This window comes from Aethalodelphis obliquidens, unplaced genomic scaffold (genome assembly GCF_003676395.1).
Source record: "Aethalodelphis obliquidens isolate GAN/ISIS:26980383/991018 unplaced genomic scaffold, ASM367639v1 scaffold22, whole genome shotgun sequence".
Lineage (NCBI taxonomy): Eukaryota > Metazoa > Chordata > Mammalia > Artiodactyla > Delphinidae > Aethalodelphis > Aethalodelphis obliquidens.
This window is the reverse complement of record NW_020837966.1, coordinates 14,147,656-14,167,704: the sequence shown is the minus strand read 5'-3', so window position 1 is coordinate 14,167,704 and position 20,049 is coordinate 14,147,656. Positions and strand designations below refer to the sequence as shown.

The window sequence follows — 20,049 nt, the reverse complement described above, 5'->3', positions numbered from 1 at the left end:
AGCAGACTAGGAAGCTGCCTTCCAGAAAAGAAACGGATGAGGCAATAAACACTGAAAACGTCCCTTCAACTTCATTCTTCTCTTTTCTTCTGTTTTCTTACCCCACCTAAGAAGCCTAGGCAACATAATCCATGCCACTGCCCTCAAGTCCCTTTCTGCCAGTGGTTCTCAGCAGAAGGGCAGGTCCAGTGAGAAGACACAAATATTATGAAGAAGCTTTTTCAGAACCACCTCCCTAAAGTAAGAAAAGAAAACAACAAAATAACAATTAAAAAAAAAAAACAGTACAAGCAGTCCTTGCTTTGCACAGCACCGACACGCATGCATCTCAGTTGCCATAAGGAACACAAGTCCTCTAACAGGACACTTGAATTACAGTGACCACAGTGACATTTCACAAAAATGAATAATTGAAAGAGGGAACTGGCCAACAAACATGAAAGCAGGGCAAATAAATGACAAGTGGTTAACACTGAAAGTTACATTCAAATCAAATGTAAAAGGAGTTACAAAAGAATTAGCTGTGGGAATATCGACACTGCTGTCATTGGACAGATTCCAGACATGCAGCCAGAGGAAAATGAGTGAAGGCGAACTTACCACATACGGGGAAAGAGGCTGGGACGAAAAGGACAAAGATGTCCCAGAGCAAGCTGTGCCAGCAAAAACCTCCACGTTAAAGGAACACTTGTTCTGTACTGCAAGTTATATGACTTAAAATTACTTCTGATACTTTTTTTTTTAACAAAGAAATACAATCTTAATGTTTTAAATTACACTGTACTAAATGTAAGCTTTACTTCTTTTTTTTCTGTTTCCCTATACTTCACAATCTACAGTAAGAGAGTTATTAACATTGACAAGAATTTTTAAAGGTCGTTAAATAATCGTTTTCATCAATTATTAAAATCACTTTGCATGACGTCCACTCGCACATTCATCTTTCCAGCCCCAAATTACACGCAAAGGACTGCCTGCACTTCACACTGCAGAGCACCAACACTTGCCGAGGTTCCTTCACCTGTAACCCAGTTAAAAGTAACTGAGACAATACCCTGAGAAAACCATAATTCAAAAAGAGTCATGTACCAAAATGTTCACTGCAGCTCTATTTACAATAGCCCAGAGATGGAAACAACCTGAGTGTCCATCATCGGATGAATGGATAAAGAAGATGTGGCACATACATACAATGGAATATTACTCAGCCACAGAAAGAAACGAAACTGAGCTATTTGTAATGAGGTGGATAGACCTAGAGTCTGTCATACAGAGTGAAGTAAGTCAGAAAGAGAAAGACAAATACCGTATGCTAACACATATATATGGAATTTAAGAAAAAAAATGTCATGAAAAACGTAGGGGTAAGACAGGAATTAAAGACACAGACCTACTAGAGAATGGACTTGAGGATATGGGGAGCGGGAAGGGTAAGCTGTGACAAAGCGAGAGAGGCATGGACATATATACACTACCAAACGTAAGGTAGGTAGCTAGTGGGAAGCAGCCGCATAGCACAGGGAGATCAGCTCGGTGCTTTGTGACCGCCTGGAGGGGTGGGATAGGGAGGGTGGGAGGGAGGGAGACGCAAGAGGGAAGAGATATGGGAACATATGTATATGTATAACTGATTCACTTTGTTATGAAGCAGAAACTAACACACCACTGTAAAGCAATTATACTCCAATAAAGATGTAAAATAAATAAAAAAATTTTTTAAATTTAAAAAAATAAAGTAACTGAGACACGGATGCTTTCGGTTTCACTCAAGTAACAACCCAGATGAACTACAAGGTCGATGAAACAGCTAAGTACTGAAAGGGAGAGAAGAGTCAGGCTGGAAGGAAAGAGTGGTTTGGAAGTATGTTTGTTTGTTTTGCATTGAAAAAAGTAGAAGAGGGCTTCCCTGGTGGCGCAGTGGTTGAGAGTCCGCCTGATGATGCAGGGGACACAGGTTCGTGCCCCGGTCTGGGAGGATCCCACGTGCCGCGGAGCGGCTGGGCCCGTGAGCCATGACCGCTGAGTCTGCGCGTCCGGAGCTTGTTCTCCGCAACGGGAGAGGCCACAACAGTGAGAGGCCCGCGTACCGCAAAAAAAAAAAAAAAAAGAATTCCAGAAAGTTCCAAAAAGCAAAACTTCAATTTGCTGCATGCAGGCAACTATTTTCATAACATTTATATTGTATTTACAACTATTTACACAGTATTTACCTTGTATTAGGTATGATAAGTAATCTAGAAATGATTTAAAGTATACAGGAGGATGTGCATAGGTTACATGCAAATACTACATCATTTTATATAAGGGACTTGAGCATCTGTGGATTTTGGTATCCACAGCGGACCTGGAACCAACTCCCCTTGGCTACCAAGTTTTAATTAGGCATGAACCAGATGTATACAGGTACAGTGTTGTATTTTTTCTTTTTTTTAAATCTCATAAGCATTTTCCATGTTAGTATCATAGCACATACTCTTCACAAGCACTGTTACCAACGGCCCCTAAATAGTCCATGAAATGCGTCTATCATCATTTACCTAACCATTCCTCTCTTATTTCATGTTTTCCTATTATCTTCACTGAGCTAAATGTTATGAACATCTTTAGGTCACTAATACTTATTTCAAACTGCTCTCCTAAAAGCATGCACCAGTGACTGTACTCTTGGAGGTTTTTTTCTGAATAGTCTGCTCTGTGCTCCAAATGAAAACTTAACATGCCAGAAGCTCTCTCCTTATTCAGCTCTACAGCCCTTCAATCCTGCTCCAGAAACTTCAGGAAGGAAACAGGTAAATATGTGCTCTACGTCAGGCTCCGTACTACATCTCACTTAATCCTTAGAAGCCGAGGCTCAAGACTTCTGCAAACGTGAAGCTGCATTCATTCACCCAACAAGCACTGAGTGCCTTCGAAGTGGCAGGCATTGGTCACACAGTAGTAAACAAAACAGAACTCCCTGAGGAGTGCTTAGCCTCCTCAAAGACGCTCCCAACCATTAAAAAAAAAAAAGGGGGGGCCCCTCCATTTCCGGACTACTTCAATAATAAAACCCTCTAATGGCTTTCATCATGCTTTATATAAAATCCAAATTCCTTTCCACTGACCACCAAGACTCACCTCGGCAGGCTTTGTCTAGCTCTCCAACAGCAGCCTCTGTCACACTACCCTCACCCACTACGCCTCATCCACCACCTTCACATCCTGAACCCTTTCCACCTGAGGATTTTCTCACGTGCTGCTCCCTCTGAACTTTCCCCTCTGCTCATCAAAATGACTAGCCCCTTACCTGTTAGGTCTTAGCTTAAACGTTAGCTCCTCAGGGCCTTCCTAGGGCACTCCATCTAAAGTAGGTTTTCCAATATTATTCTCTCTCTCTCCCCCCTCAGTTCATTCCTTTCACAGTACTTATCATATAGCCTTGGTTTGTTTGCCATCAAATCTCCAAGGGCAATCACAGTACCAGTAGACAGAACACATGGCAGATAAACTGCATGCTAAATGAATTCACCAGGAATGAGATCTAACTTCCTTGAAATTTCTACCAATCGATCCCAATTTTACCCTCTGTAACGACGAAAAAAGAAGTATGCATGTGTACCCTTCTTTAATAAAATTAATTTTAAATAAATTTTAATACAATTTTTCTTTTGTTAACTCTGACACTCACCTGTTTTTAGCAACTGCTACTGTTGCTGACTTCAGCGATAGTCTCAAGGAGCAGTAAATGGAATTCCATGTTACACTGCTTGGAATCTGAGCTCCAACACTTACACACACGAAATGTATCTCACTTGTGTGACTTTGGACAAATTATCTAACATACTATTCCTCAGTTCCCTCATTTGGAAAACTAGGATAAGACTTCAATTGTTTGTCAGGCTTAAATGAGATGATGTATGCAAAGAGCTTACCCTAGTTCCCGTCAGAGCAATGTGGATTGTCACAAGTACTACTGCCATCTCACCAGCTGGACAGGAAAACGTCTTCAACGGGGTAACATATTTCTTTGCATCTCTAAAACCTAGCTTCTACAAATATCAACAAATCTAGATTTAAAACCATCATTCCACCAGTCTGGGTAAGATCCTCCTTCCACATCTTTCCATACACTCTGAAACTAACCCTCATCGTCATTTATGATAACACTCATTTCACCCCTTCTGCCTCCACCACCTGACCCGTGCGGCCAGGTCTATCTTGTTCACCATGTTATCTCCAACACCTGCAAAAACATTTGATAATTAAACGAAGAAAGTCCTCTAGGCCTCCATCTCTCAGGAAAAGCTTTTGAAAAGGTTCTTGTCTATTTTCTGCCTCTGCCCGCTCTCCTACAGTGAAAACATAGGCAGCCAATCTGTCTTGTTCACTACTGTATCTAGTATCCCCTACTGAACCTGTCCTAAGAAAGGTTTCAAAGTATTTATTAAAGGATTTGGGGGGTGGGGGTTGATGTTAAGACACGTTGATTCTCGTTGTTTTCTAAGGAATCAAACACCACTGACGTATTCAACGCGCGGCTATTTGTGTTCAGCAGTATATACCATACCCAAAGCCTAGAAAAATGCTCGGAAGCAAACTAAGCAGATTATATATAAGGTGAATGAACGGATACGTCACTTTCCGAGACTGAAAAATGATACAGCAAAAGGAAACCACAGTCTTGACCAGGTCTGTGAGCGACTCAAGAGTTTTGTTACATATATTTCATTCATTGCCAAGCTCTCCAGAGTATGGTTACAGTATACAATTTAAACTTTTCTTTTACCGTTAGGTAAACCGCGGTGCGGAAGACTATGAGTCAAGTGCCACCCCTATCCCACCCCCGTCTCTTTCTGTCACACAGGTAGGAAACTCAGAACCTTGACACGAGGCCCGGCGCGGCCCAGGAGCCCCGTGCTTCCTCCCAGACCGGGTGACCGGTGACCCGGGGATGATTCAGCGCGCAAAACCGGAAGGAGGTGCTAGGCCAGGGAAGCCTCCGGCACCCCTAGCGCCCCCACTCTACCGCCCGATACTCACCACCAGCGAGGCTGTGAACCCAGGCCGGTCCATGGCCACATAGACTCAGTCAAGGTTATAATTCAAAGCTGAGCCGACTCAGGTCGTGAGCCCCGGCACTGGGCGCCGCCATCTTGGAGGCGGGGCATGTAACGCCGGCACTACCGTGGCCACGTGAGATTGAACCACAAGTACACAATTGCACGTGCAACGGGGAAGCTGGGCCAGAAGGAGGGCCAGGAAGGAGGGGCGGAGCCTGGAAAGTGTGGTCAAGTCTCGCGACTCTTCTCTGCCTCCGTTTCCTACAGCTTCTGAGTGGGCCAGGTGGAGGAACTCTCGCGAGCAAACGAGCCTCGACTGGGAACCAGGCGTAGCGAGCCCGATGATGAGGAAAGGGTGAAGCCTAACCGTAAACCCAAAAGAGGCGTGGCTATAGTGGAAGGCGGGGCCGTGGAGAGGCAGGACTAGCTTCAGCGGGCGAGACCTGTGGCTTCCAATGAGTTATTTGCATTTATCTGTTGGTTTCGCCTGTAGAAATTTTGTCTCATTTTCCATAAAACAGGTTCATTATCAGAAAATTATTAAATATAGAAAAACATTTCAAAAATTTCCTTATTCGAGCTAAAAATTAATGTCCTCTACTTCTTACCAGCAGTTTTTGCACTTAATATAATTTATTTGTTCGGTTATTTACTTGCTCATCTTGTCAGCTGTAGTATCAGTTGCACACTTCAAAGACCACTTTAAGTACTTAAAGTTTCTGGCAGTGGACTTGCCTTTACATTTTTCAAACAAATACCTTCTAAGTTTCCTTCTATTAAGAGCCAACTGCATCTCAGATGTGGTGCTCTAATACAGCCACTTCGTAAGGTAAGCACGGTTAGCATCCTCATTTTACAGAGAATCCTGATGCTCCAAGAGGTTCACTAACCAACCCAAAGCTACAGAGAACATAGCAGACCCAGGCTTGAAATGTTACTTAATGACCTCATCATATTTCTTCAAAACCTTTGCAATAGCCTTAGGTTCTTTGCCTTTCTTCAATGTCTTTCATACCACTTCTATAGTCAATATTCTCTTCTAGTTGAGATGTTCTAGAAATGATTAGCAGAATGCCTTCAGGGTTTCAAATTCTGAACCCCCAGAAATCTGGGAGTGGCTTACCTGAGTGGTTCTGTTACCGGCCAGGGTTCTTGGACTCCTTAATCAACAGAAATTGAAAAAACACCAGACGAGAAATTCAGGCAAGGCTTTATTGGGACTCGTACTGTAGCAGCACGGCATGAAAACAAGTAACAGGTGGCCCTGCTTGCTCCCTGAGGGGAGGGCAAGCTGGTCCCTTACATGGGGCGAGGGTAGGGGCAGGTCCGGGGGTCAGGCTGCAGGGGTGGCTTGGGTGGGGTGCCCATCCTCTTGGTGGTGCTGTGTGCAAGGATCATGTGCGCTACCATGCTTTTGCTCCCGACTCCTCAGATGTGGAAGTTAGGTTTTGGGGCTTTTTGTATCTTGTTCATAATTTGCCCCAAATGCGCATGCACGCAGTTATTTTTAGCCCCTTGGAGTTTCTTTGTGTTTGTTGCTTGACGAGACGTTTGTCCAGGTGCAAGCATTGCTGCAAAGGGTCCCAGGTCCCAGCCTGTAACCTAGCAGGACACTACGAGGCCTTCCTGGAATAGACCCCACCCATGTCCTCTGCCTGACTTTTGTCTGTAGAAAAACTTTAGTCAAAGAATAAATTTAATCAGAGAAGTGACAAAATGCAGAAAGAAAGCAACACAGTCAAGCAAGACAAAATAATAATACTTTGGCCATTAAACAAAGTCAAGGACCTTTAGTTCTTCCCCAAGGTCTATAGATAATATTCGGAGCCATGTCCTTTGAGCTGTTCTGCAGATACTGAAACCGCCACCAGGTGGAAGAAATTAACCGTATGCTGCCCACAAGCACGTAGACCCCAGACCGGCTGGAACCAGAAGGTTGATGATGCTGACTCCCAATTTCCTCACCACCAACGAATCAGAAGAATGTCCACGAGCTGATCACGCCCTGCTCCCTGAACACTGTTAAAGACTCCTCACTACCCCCGTCTAGGGTGGGACATACAGTCTTGAGGGCATTAGCCTGTTGTGGTCCCCTTTGCCTGGCAAAGCAATAAAGCGATTTCTTTCTACTTCACACAAAACTCTGTCTCCCAGATTTAAATCGGCACCGGTGTACAGAGGCTAATTTCGGCAACAAGCCTGTCTCAGTTCAGGCTCTGGGTCTCTCTGATGAGGTTGCAGTCAAGGCATCGGCTAGGGCTATATCTGAAGAGTTGTTGGGACTGGAGGATCCACCTCCAAAATGGCCTATTTCCATACCTGCCAAATTAGTGCTAGCTGTTGGCAGTTGGCCTCAGTTTCTCACCACGTAGACTTCTCCAGAGGATTGCTTGAGTGTCCTCAGCTGGTTTTCCCCAGAGTGAGTGATCTAAGAGAGCAAGACAGAAATGTTATGTTCTCTTCTATCGTTCAGAGGTAAAAGCTTCATCAGGTATTACATGATGCCACTGGAAACCCTTTAGGAAATACAGATGTACAAACATGACCTGGGGCCTTCCTTTCATGAAATGCTTACAGAAAGATCCATTACCACTTGTGCATGCCTTTTAAATGGAACATTACAATGCACTGTCATTGTCACCACATTGCAGGCAGAGTATATCCTCAGATCATCTAGTTAAAAAATCTACCAAATGAGATAAGTACTGGTTTGCACTAAACATATGAAATTATACTAATAATATTGTCTTCCTCAATTAAATCTACCACTGTAAGCCAAGTTCACTTTAGTTCCGAAATATTCGTAGTATTTACAAAAATTATCAGGAGGTCAAAAACAATACATCGAAAAAAACAAATTAGGTCCAGCTTAGGGGAAATAAAGGACATAATCTTTAGCCAGAACTGGACCCAAGCTCCAAGTTCCTGTTACTGATCTTTATTGAAAAATAAAATAATAGAATCATTTGCAATAAAAATATTCATGTATCTTAACCCATATGCATATTTTAACCCATATGCAAAAATATATATAACGGAAAGGAACCCTTTAAGTAATAAAATCAAGGTTATACTTTCCATGTGGATTTGTGTTTCCATTTTGAATCAGTGAGGAAAACAAAAAAAGACTGTCCTTTCAATAAATGGCTTTGGGACAGTTAGATAACTATTTAGAAGAAAATTATGTTTCATCCCTGTCTCACACTTTACCTTCAAAAACAGTTCCAAATGGATTAAAATTCTCACTTGATATAATTTATTAGAATACTAGAAGGAAAAGGTAAATATTTTAATATTCTTGAGGTAAAGAAACAGGTTTATGTATGAGATTTTTTTTAACTAGGAAAAATATTTGCAGCACATATGACAACAAAGAATTCTTAATTCTAAATAGTTCCTATAAATCAATAAGAAAAACACCAATACCAATAGAAAAAAATGGGGAAAGTCACAAAGGAAGAAAAATAAGTAGCTAATGAACATGTGAAAATATTTTAAATTCCTTAATAACATCAAAATGAAAATTAAAACAATACAGCACTTTTCAAACCTATCAAATAGGCAAAGATTTTTATAGGGGGAGCATCAAAGCAACTTTTCTGGTGAGTGATATGATAAGATATATCAAAACCCTAAAAAATCTTCTTTGTCCTCAATTGTTCTACTTATTGCATTGTACTCTAAGGAATTATATTTTTTTAATCCATAGAAATATGACTATAAGCATATTCATTTCACCGTTTTCATAACAAAAGACAAATTTTTATACAACCAAAAATGTTCAGCATTGCATGATTGAGATCATTTGGTTCTAGTATCCATATGTAGCTATTTAAAACCATGATGTAGAAGAATCTTTAATAATATAGAAGGATGGTCAAAATAAAAACAGTTGCACAAGAGCATTTGCATATGCTGGTTTCTGTCCTTATGCCCCCCAGCAGATCCACTCCCTACTTTCTCTTCTTTTGTTTTCTGTCCTAGAAAGCTGACCGGTAGGAACTGCCCCCTGGTTTCCAGTAGGGTTTGGCCAATGAGAGTCATGGGCAGATCTGAGGATGGCCAGAGAAAGAGGTCAGGGTATTTCTTCTCTGCTCCCTCCCTGCCTAAACCCAGTTCTGGCAAGTGTTGCATTCCTCTATAACACTGCTACTATGAAACAGCCTCCTCTCTGGCTCCCTTTCTCTTTCAGGTCTAGGGAGGATAATGGCTTCCCACTGTTGTAAGCCCTGGCTGCCTCTTCGTACCTTATTGATTTTCCTAACACTGCCCAAGTTTCTCTTCAAAATCCCAGGTGGGTGCCTTCTGTTTGCTGCTAGAACTCTGACTGACAAAAGACACTCTAATCCAATTTTTGTAAACATTTACATACTAGTTTTCTATTGCTGCATAACAAACTACCCCAATACTTAGCCACTTAAAACAACAAACGTACCATCTCAGAGTTTCTGTGGGTCTGAAATCTGGGCCTAGCTAGGCCTGGCTGGCTCATAATCTCTCACGAGACTGCAGTTATGCTGTCAGCCAGCACTACAGTCCCAACTGATGGCTCGAATGGAAATACACTTCTAAGCTCACTCACGTGGCTGTTGGCAGGATTCAGCTCCGCACAGGTTGTTGGAGTGAGGGGCTCAATTCCTCAATATCTGTTGACTGGAGTCCTCCCTCAGTTCCTTGCCTCGAGGGCCTCTCCGTGTGGGAGTTTGCAACACAGCCCCTGGCTTCCATCAGAGTGAGAGAGCACCCAAGATAGAAGCCACAATCTTTTGTAACCTAATCACACTCAAGGGGAGTGGATTATACAAGGGCATGAATATAAGGCAGCAGCAATCAATGGGGACAATCTTAGAGGCAATATATATAATTTACAAATGCACAGAAAAAAATCTATATGATGACGAGTTATCTTTGGGGCCATTAAAAATGATGTCTGTTTTCTTCTTGTGTTACTGGCCATTTCTAACTAATAAATAGTACTGCTGCAGCTATTACCATCAGATATTGTTGCTGACCTACCTCCAGCTGACAGCCACTCACATGATATTGCTTAATTTCTTTGCCTTTTCCATGAGCAAGTTGATATCAACCTGCCTAGATTTTACAAAGCGTGAATCAGTTATCTCCCATAGTTGGGTTTCGTTCAATATTTGACCCCAGATGAAGCTCTGGCTAGGTTTGCAAAACATATATAAAAATAATCAGAATGAAATCTGCTCAGCTAATTTTTACATGCTCTGACAAAGAGCTCCACTCTCTTGGACGTGGAAATTATCCTAAAACCTTGTGCCTTGTGCATTTACTACCCATCAGTTTGGTAAGCCTGTCACACTGATAGATAACACCAAACTGCCCTTGCTGTAATTGCTCCCCTCTGTTGAAGTGGCAACTGATAATTATAGGTCGCCCTTGTGACACTTATCTGACACAGATGACGACAGCAAATGATTTTTCTCAGTCGCTGACTATTGTTAAATTGAAGGGCAAATCGAGCTATTTTTCTCTCTGCAGTAGAGGAAATAATGGGAAAACAGAAATGGGGTTCATGATCTTCCCATTACAGGAATTTAAAACAAAACTGTCCACCATTAAACAACAATCTTCTGGCTAATCACAAATAAGAACCTTTATTATTCTTCAAATTAATTCCATCAGCAAGTGCTAACCAGTTATTGTGGGTCCATAATGGCCTTTTTTCTTTCTAAACATCTGACCCTCCCAACTTCATTTTTTATCATGGTGTTCCATGATTCTTACAATCTTCTGGTTTAAGAAGCCTGCCTCTTGTCCAATTTCGTATTTATCCTTGATGCCTAAACCACTGCCTAATCCTTCAGAGGCTTTCCTCCTCTCCTTTCTGCAAAACTGAAGGCTCTGGTTTGAGCCTTCAAAAATCATAACTTAATGACTAAACCAGTCATAAAAACCTTCTCCTGTCTCCGTATCCCCATTTCTAGTTCATCTGGACAGCTCTGCAAGAGTTAAAAAAAAAAAAAAGGAACCATCTTATATCAGGCTCTGTGTCAATGACTGACCATGTCCCTATTTATTTTCTCACTTAATCCAAACTGTCAACCTGTGACGACTTAGGTATTATCATCAAGCCTGGACTCCTGGTTTCCTGTAAAACCCAAACGGAAGTCATTGACTTCCATGACTGTCTTTGGAAGACAGTTTGTTACAAAGCTAAACGTAGTCTTAACATATGATCTGGGAATTGTGCTCCATGGTATGTACTCAAGTTAGTTGAAAACTTATGTCCACACAAAAATCTGCAAATGGATGTTTGCAGCAGCTATAACCACAATTGCCAAAACTTGGAAGCAACCAAGACATCATTTAGTAAGTGAATGGATAAGTAGACTGTGGTCTATCCAGGCAACAGAATGGTATTCAGTGTTAAAAAGAAATGAGCTATCAAGCCGTGAATAAAGACATGTTGGAACCTTCAATGCATAGTACAATGCTAAGTGAGACAAGCCAGTCTGAAAATGCTATATACTGTATGATTCCAACATTCTGGAAAAGGCAAAACTATGGAGACCGTAAAAAGATCAGTGGTTGCCAAAGGTTAAGGAGAGGGAGAGATAAGTAGGTGGGGCACAGAGAATTCTTACGGTAGTGAAACTATTCTTTGCGATGCTATAAGGGTTGATACATATCGTTACAGACTTGTCAAAACCAATAGAATGTACGATACTGAGTGATTCACCCAGTGTAAAGCATGGGTTTGGGATGATAGCGAGGTTGCAATGTAGATTTATCACTTGTAACAGACATACCCCTCTGGTGAGGGATGCTGATTGTGGGGGAGGCTGTGGGTGTGGGCAGAGGGGAAGGAGGGAGTATATGGGAGTGCTCCACTGAGTGCTCCAAACAGAGTGCTTGCTGCTCACTTTTACTGTGAATCTAAATATGCTCCGAAAGATAACTTCTATTGCAATAATTTCAAAAAAATGAACTCATTGTACTATACCCTGAGATTCCCAATGATAACAAACTTCAGTCAAATTCTATCCTCCTGGGCTTCCCTGGTGGCGCAGTGGTTGAGAGTCCACCTGCCAATGCAGCGGACACGGGTTCGTGCCCCGGTCCGGGAAGATCCCACATGCCGCGGAGCGGCTGGGCCCGTGAGCCGTGGCCGCTGAGCCTGCGCGTCCGGAGCCTGTGCTCTGCAACGGAAGAGGCCACAGCAGTGAGAGGCCCGCACACCGCAAAAAAAAAAAAAAAAAAAGAAAAGAAAAACTTATATCTGAACACACAGCATTTGGTTTGGAAGTGGTACAAAAGCATATTAAGTCATTTACAGCTAAATTTCAGATTCTAAAACTTTCCCAGGACCCCCTCTTATACTGAAAGAAAAATGAGAAAGGAAAGGTAGCTCCATCTCCTCGTACTTGAAATACAGAAGAAACGCCTCCATCACGGCAGTGGTTCTATCCTCCTTCTACAGGGGCTGGGGTTGGGGAGGAAGGGGAGAAGGGAGGGAGGGAGGGAGGGAAGGAGAGAGAGGGGGAGGGAGGGAGAGGAGGAGAGAGGGAGCAAGGAGTGTACAAAGAGGAAAAATAAGACAATATATGAAAAGAAAAATATCTTGTCTCTGCTCCATGGGTTGGAGATACTTTTCCTCCAAACCAAATGTTCACAGACAGATGAATGGATAAAAAAAATGGGGTGTATACATGATCTCGGAGAGGCAGCGGTGGGTGGTGGCATGAAGCAAGATCGTTTAATTCCCTGCCCAAGAATTGAACCTGGGGAGCCTGGATGAAAACCAGGAATCCCAGTCACCACACCCCCTAGCTTTTGCCTCCAGTGAAAAATGCATTTCTCACAGAGGCAAAACTGTAAAAACAGGTACAAAGTTTATTATTAGAGACACAGCACAACAACAAGTGGGAGAGCACACAGAGAAACAGTTTGTTTAGTTAGGACAGAAGCAAGGCAGAGATGCACACCGGTTAGGAAGGGTGTGGGCGTCCTCCCGAATGAGAAGGAGCCAGGAAAGAGGTGGTTAGGTCATTCATACAGGGCAGTTCTTCCGGGTCTTTGTTTACCTTTGGCCAATTACCTGGTTTCTTTTTCCACACCTCCCCTGCCCTAGGACCCTACCCAACATGCGTGCGCAACGTTTTTCCAAGATGGATTGCAGCCCAGAGGTCTATGGGACGGCCTTAGCATCACGTACTATGGGGTGTGCCCCCTCCTTTTGACCCCCAAGGAGCCTTTCTGCACATGTGCAGTATTTCCCTTGCCCTAAGGATGGGAAATGTATGACCTCTTGATCTTTTTTTTTTTTTTTTTTTTTTTTTTGTTGTTTGTGGGCCTCTCACTGCTGCGGCCTCTCCCGCCGCGGAGCACAGGCTCCGGACGCGCAGGCCCAGCGGCCGCGGCTCACGGGCCCAGCAGCTCCGCGGCATGCGGGATCCTCCCGGACCGGGGCACGAACCCGTGTCCCCTGCATCAGCAGGCGGACCCTCAACCACTGCTCCACCAGGGATGCCCAGACCTCTTGATCTTTTAACAGGGTTTAGTCCCACTCTGTCCCTGCCATAAAAATGTCCAATGTCTGGTTATTTACCCTATTTCTGTTGCTGGTTTTTATATCAAGGTGCAGATCTCGAAATATAGACAGGAGTCTGGTTATAAATATGTAGTCCTGGAGCCCGTTTGTCTCTTGCTTCAGGAAATGTAAACAGGGGGCTGGGTAATGAATGTCCAGCCTGGAGCCCATCTTCTTCTCACCCCAGGAAGTGTGAACAGGAGGCCAGTTGTCAATGTCTAGCCTGGAGCCCATCTATCTCCTGCCTTATACATACAATGGAATCTTATTCAGCCTTAAAAAGGAAAGAAATTCTGATACAGGGACAAACCTTGAAGACATTGTGTTAAGTGAAATAAACCCTTCACAAAAGGACAAATACTGTAGGATTCTGACTACAGAGGCACCTAGAGTAGTCAAATTCACAGAGACAGAAAGTAGAAAGCTGGTTGCCAAGAGCTGGAGGGAGGGGCAATGCTTAGTGTTCAACGGGTACAGAATTTCAGTTGGGGAAAATGAAAAAGTTCTGGGAATGGACGGTGGGAACAGATGGTAGTAATGGTTGCACAGTGTGAATGTACTTAATGCCACCGGACCGTACACCTAACAAGGTTAAAACAGTCATTCTTATGTTATGTATATTTTACTAACATAGACAAGACACTTTTTCTTCATAGGAGATGGAACGCATTTAACGTTAAGATGAAATGATTCTCAGGCTCAAGAAAAAGCTGATGCACAACATTCTTCAGTCAACCAGTAATCAAAGTTCTCCCTACCCCTTCGATGCTATTTTGCTTCCGAAGTCAGAGTGTCTGGAGGGAAGAGGGGGTGGCGGAGGCAGCAGTAAGTGAAGAGCTCCATTACACGGTGCAGGGCCCCAGCTCATTCACTGATACGTAAAATGTTTTAAGGATGAAATATATGTAAAGAAGATGTGGCACATATATACAATGGAATATTACTCAGCCATAAAAAGAAACGAAATTGAGCTATTTGTAATGAGGTGGATAGACCTAGAGTCTGTCATACAGAGTGAAGTAAGTCAAAAAGAGAAAGACAAATACCGTTTGCTAACACATATATATGGAATTTAAGAAAAAAAAAAATGTCATGAAGAACCTAGGGGTAAGACAGGAATAAAGACACAGACCTACTGGAGAACGGACTTGAGGATATGGGGAGGGGGAAGGGTGAGCTGTGACAGGGTGAGAGAGAGGCATGGACATATATACACTAACAAACGTAAGGTAGATAGCTAGTGGGAAGCAGCCGCATAGCACAGGGATATCAGCTCGGTGCTTTGTGACCGCCTGGAGGGGTGGGATAGGGAGGGTGGGAGGGAGGGAGACGCAAGAGGGAAGAGATATGGGAACATATGTATATGTATAACTGATTCACTTTGTTATAAAGCAGAAACTAACACACCATTGTAAAGCAATTATACCCCAATAAAGATGTTAAAAAAAAAAAAGAATGAAATACATGGCTTTGAATTCCCATTCACCAACTTCCTCATCATGATGTGCCTCCCCCCGCTCAGTCTGCCATTCTATACCTTCCTCATTGCAAACCTTCCCCAGAGCTCTCTGGCGCTGCGGTCTTTTTATTTATTACCTTCCGTCAAACAGCAGTCCTTCATTCAAAAGGGCATGACCTTTTATTCCTCTGAGCTACCAGCATGGGTCCTAAATGAACACTTTAGGCTTCATGCTACAGGCTGAACATTCATCTGCTCCAGCTGTCCCCCAGGTGAACCCATTAGAGCTCAAAGAATCACTAGAAAAAAGTGAGCTAATACCTTTGTCATTTCTCAGGTCCAATGCTACTGACATTGCAAAATGGCCACAGTTCCCACAAATAATTACGAGAGAACATGTTACCCTCTGTAGGGTAATGTGTCCCTCAGGTGCAGTTCCACATCCTCTCTTAATTTTTAGTTCGTCTTGCAGGTTTTATTTCTCAACAGACATTGTCTATTTTTACCTGAATCATCGGGCCCCAGACTATTGCTTCAAGCTCATGGCCTGCCGGTTACCTTTCTCTGCGCTTGATTCCCCAGGGAAGCTGACCTCCATACTTTCTGCCTCAGGGCTTGGGCACAGGCCCACGTCCACCCTTCTCCTTCTTACTTCACCTTTACTGACAATGCAGTTCAATGTGGTTTCCTCAGAGGTTGTCTTCTCCCTCACATCACCCTACCCCTCCCATATTTCTCCTGTAGCATCATATTTTTTCCCCAGCACTTATCATAATATGTAATTCTATGTGTGTGTGCTCATCACTCTCCACCACTAGATTATAAAATCCATGAAGACAGGGTCAATGTCTTAACAAGTTCACCACTGTTCTCAGTGCCAGACACATAGGAGGAGTTTAATTGTTGGAATGAAGAAAGAGAGAGGGGCTGGAGTCAGGATGGCGTACTAGGAGGACGCAGAATTCGTATCTCCTCAAAACTAGGGCACCTACCAGGCACCGGTGGGTGACCACGGACAACTAAGGGGACGGGAGGAACCCCCAGCAACCGGGTAGGACATGGGGCATGGGGGGGAGTGAAGGGAGAGGAGAAGTGGAGGCAGGACGGGACTGGCGCCCCTGAGGGGTGGCTGGGGGAGGGGAAGGGATCCCACGCCCAAAGGGGGAAATTGGGGAACCACTGGGAAGGCAGAGGATCAAAAGGGAGCGTGGCCAGGTTTCCCCTGCCCGCGTGGGCCCCCAGGAACCTGCTGAGATCCTGGGCCTGATCCTCTGCCCACCTAGGCCCCCTCCAGCTGCATGAGTCCTGAGGGACTGGAAGGGAGGGAAGGGGGAGCAAAAGTAAAGGCTGGACCTACAGAACCAGCATCCCAGCAGGACCCACCCACAGCAACGGGGGAGACCCTGGGGGAGACAGTAGGGGAGGGGCACGAAGGAAAGGAAAGGAATGGGGACAGTGCTTTCCCTGCCCACTTAGGCACCGGGAAGCCTGTTGAGCTACCGTACCTAATCCTCTGCCTTGGGAGCTTCCCTCCTGCCTCGCAGAGCCCAAGCCCCGCCCCTACACCCTCACCCAGCACCCCACCTCTACACTCAGAGACCTCCTCTGAGACACCCTCCAACTAGCTGGGCCTAAACCCCACCCACACACCCTCCCCCAAGGCCCTACCTCCAAACTCCGGAACTCCACACACCAGAGGCCCTCCTTTCCACGTGCTGCCTCTACCCGTCTGCGCGCAGGTCCTAAGCAGAGACCCCAACCCACGCTTGAACATCACCCCGCCCAGGCCCCACCCACCCTAAATCCCACCCCTGCCTAAGTTCCACCCCCTGCCTAAACTCCACCCCATGCCAAGGCTTTTTTTTTCTTTTTTACTCTTTTAGATTGGGGTTCTGTTTTACCTTGTTGATTCCTTTATATTTTTATTTTTCCTAATATATCTTTTATTTTTCTAATTTTATTTTATTCTTTATACTTTGTTAGTGATCTCTCCTTTTGGCTTGTTCCCCCACCCACGTTTTTTTTTTTTCTTTTTTCTGTTGTGGTTTTATTTTACCTTGTTGCAGTTGTTTCAATTATAGTTTTATTTTTCCTAATATATTTTTTTATCTTTCTAATTTTATTTTATTTTTTATTCTTTGATATGGTACTGCTCCCTTTTTTCTTTCTTTCTTCCTTTGCTTTTTTTTTTTTTTTATACCTCACCAAGAAGCTTGTGATATCTGGGTTCCCAGGCTGGAGGTTGGACCCAAGCTCCTGTGGTGGGAGCTCCGAGTCCAAACCACTGGACTAACAGATAACCTCAGACCCCAGGGAATACCAATCAGAGTGAGGCCTCCCGGAGGTCCTGATATCAGCACCAAGACCCAGCTCTATCCAACTGCCTGCAAACTCCAGTGATGGCTGTCTCAGGCCAAACAACCAGTAAGACAGGAATACAGCACCACCCATCAAAGAAAAGAAAAAAAATGAAACAACAAAAAAACACGTTACAGATGAAGGAACAAGGTAAAAACCTACAAGACCAAATAAATGAAGCTGAAATAGGCAACCTACCTGAAAAAGAATTCACAGTAATGATAGTAAAGATGATCCAAAATCTCAGAAACAGAATGGAGAAAATACAAGAAACATTTAACAAGGAACTAAAGAGAAGGACTAAAGAAGAACTAAAGAGCAAACAAACAGTGATAAACAACACAATTACTGAAATTAAAAATACTGTAGAAGGAATCAATAGCAGAATCACTGAGGCAGAAGAACGGATAAGTGACCTGGAAGATTAAATGGTGGAAATAACTGCCAGGGAGCAGGATAAAGAAAAGAATGAAAAGAATCGAGGACAGTCTCAGAGACCTCTGGGGCAACACTAAACGCACCAACATTAGAATTTTAGGGGTCCCAGAAGAAGAAGAGACAAGGAAAGGGCCTGAGAAAATATTTGAAGAGATTATAATCGAAAACTTCCCTAACATGGGAAAGGAAATAGTCAATCAAGTCCAGGAAGCACAGACAGTACCATACAGGATAAACCCAAGGAGAAACGTGCTGAGACATATTAATCAAACTATCAAAAATTAAATACAAAGAAAGAATATTAAAAGCAGCAAGGGAAAAGCAACAAATAATATATGAGGGAATCCCCATAAGGTTAACAGCTGATTTTCAGCAGAAACTCTACAAGCCAGAAGGGAGGGGCAGGGCATATTGAAAGTGATGAAAGGGAAAAACCTACAACCAAGATGACTCTACCCAGCAAGGATCTCATTCAGATTCGATTAAGAAATTAAAACCTTTACACATAAACAAAAGTTAAGAGAATTCAGCACAACCAAACCAGCTTTACAACAAATGCTAAAGGAACGTCTCTAGGCAAGAAACACAAGAGAAGGAAAAGAACTACAAAAACAAACCCAAAACAGTTAAGAAAATAGTAATAGGAACATACATATCAATAATTACCTGTAATGTAAATGGATTAAACACTCCAACCAAAAGACATTGACTGGCTGAATGGATACAAAAACATGACCCATACATATGGTGTCTACAAGAGACCCACTTCAGACCTAGGAACACATAGAGACTGAAAGTGAGGGGATGGAAAAATATATTCCATGCAAATGGAAATCAAAAGAAAACTGGAGTAGCAATTCTCATATCAGAAAAAAAAGACTTTAAAATAAAGACTATTACAAGAGACAAAAAGGACACTACATAATGATCAAGGGATCAATCTAAGAAGAAGATATAACAATGATAAATATTTATGTACCCAACATAGGAGCACCTCAATACATAAGGCAAATGCTAACAGCCATAAAAGGGGAAATCGACAGTAACACATTCATAGTAGGGGACTTTAACACCCCACTTTCACCAATGGACAGAGCATCCAAAATGAAAATAAATAAGGAAACACAAGCTTTAAATGACACATTAAAAAAGACAGACTTAACTGATGCTTATAGGACATTCCATCCAAAAACAATAGGATACACATTCTTCTCAAGTGCTCATGGAACATTCTCCAGGATAGACCATAACCTGGGTCACAAATGAAGCCTTGATAAATTTAAGAAAATTGAAATCGTATCAAGTATCTTTTCCAACCACAATGCTATGAGACTAGATTTCAATTACAGGAAAAAAACTGTAAAAAATACAAAGACATGGAGGCTAAACAATACGCTAGTAAATAACCAAGACAGCACTGAAGAAATCAAAGAGGAAATCAAAAAATACCTAGAAACAAATGACAATGAAAGCATGACGACCCAAAATCTATGGGATGCAGCAAAAGCAGTTCTAGGAGGGGAGTTTATAGCAATACAATCCTACCTCAAGAAACAAGAAACAAAAAAACAACAACAACAACAAAAAAAAGAAACAAGAAACACCTCAAATAAACAACCTAACCTTACACCTAAAGCAATTAGAGAAAGAAGAACAAAAAATCCCTGAAGTTAGCAGAAGGAAAGAAATCATAAAGATCAGATCGGAAATAAATGAAAAAGAAGTGAAGGAAATGATAGCAAAGACCAATTAAACTAAAAGCTGGTTCTTTGAGAAGATAAACAAAACTGATAAACCATTAGCCAGACTCATCAAGAAAAAAAGGGAGAAGACTCAAATCAACAGAATCAGAAATGAAAAAGAAGTAACAAGTGACAATGCAGAAATACAAAGGATCATGAGAGATTACTACAAGCAAATATATGCCAATAAAATGGACAACCGGGAAGAAATGGACCAATTCTTAGAAAATCACAACTTTGTGAGACTGAACCAGGAAAAATAGAAAATATAAACAGACTAATCACAGCACTGAAATTGAGACTGTGATTAAAAATCTTCCAACAAACAAAAGCCCAGGACTAGATGGCTTCACAGGTGAATTCTATCAAACATTAGAGACGAGCTAACACCTATCCTTCTCAAACTCTTCCAAAATATAGCAGAGGGAGGAACACTCCCAAACTCATTCTACA

At 42.7% G+C, this 20,049-nt stretch overlaps 1 protein-coding gene across 4 annotated transcripts in view; it reads right to left on the bottom strand.

Moving 5' to 3' along the window:
• The window catches only part of SLC25A26 (solute carrier family 25 member 26), a 142,708-nt gene extending 137,455 nt beyond the window's left edge, over positions 1 to 5,253 (bottom strand). Inside the window, exon 1 of one of the 4 annotated variants that reach the window (XR_003435874.1) lies at positions 5,020 to 5,253. Coding sequence is in view for 2 of the 4 variants with exons in the window: in XM_027121341.1 (XP_026977142.1) it covers positions 5,020 to 5,052 (33 nt within the window). In the remaining 2 variants the exon portion in view is untranslated. The remainder of the gene's footprint in view (positions 1 to 5,019) is intronic. The other 3 variants (XM_027121341.1, XM_027121343.1, XM_027121339.1) reach the window with 3 other exon arrangements.
• Between the last annotated feature and the right edge of the window lie 14,796 nt (positions 5,254 to 20,049).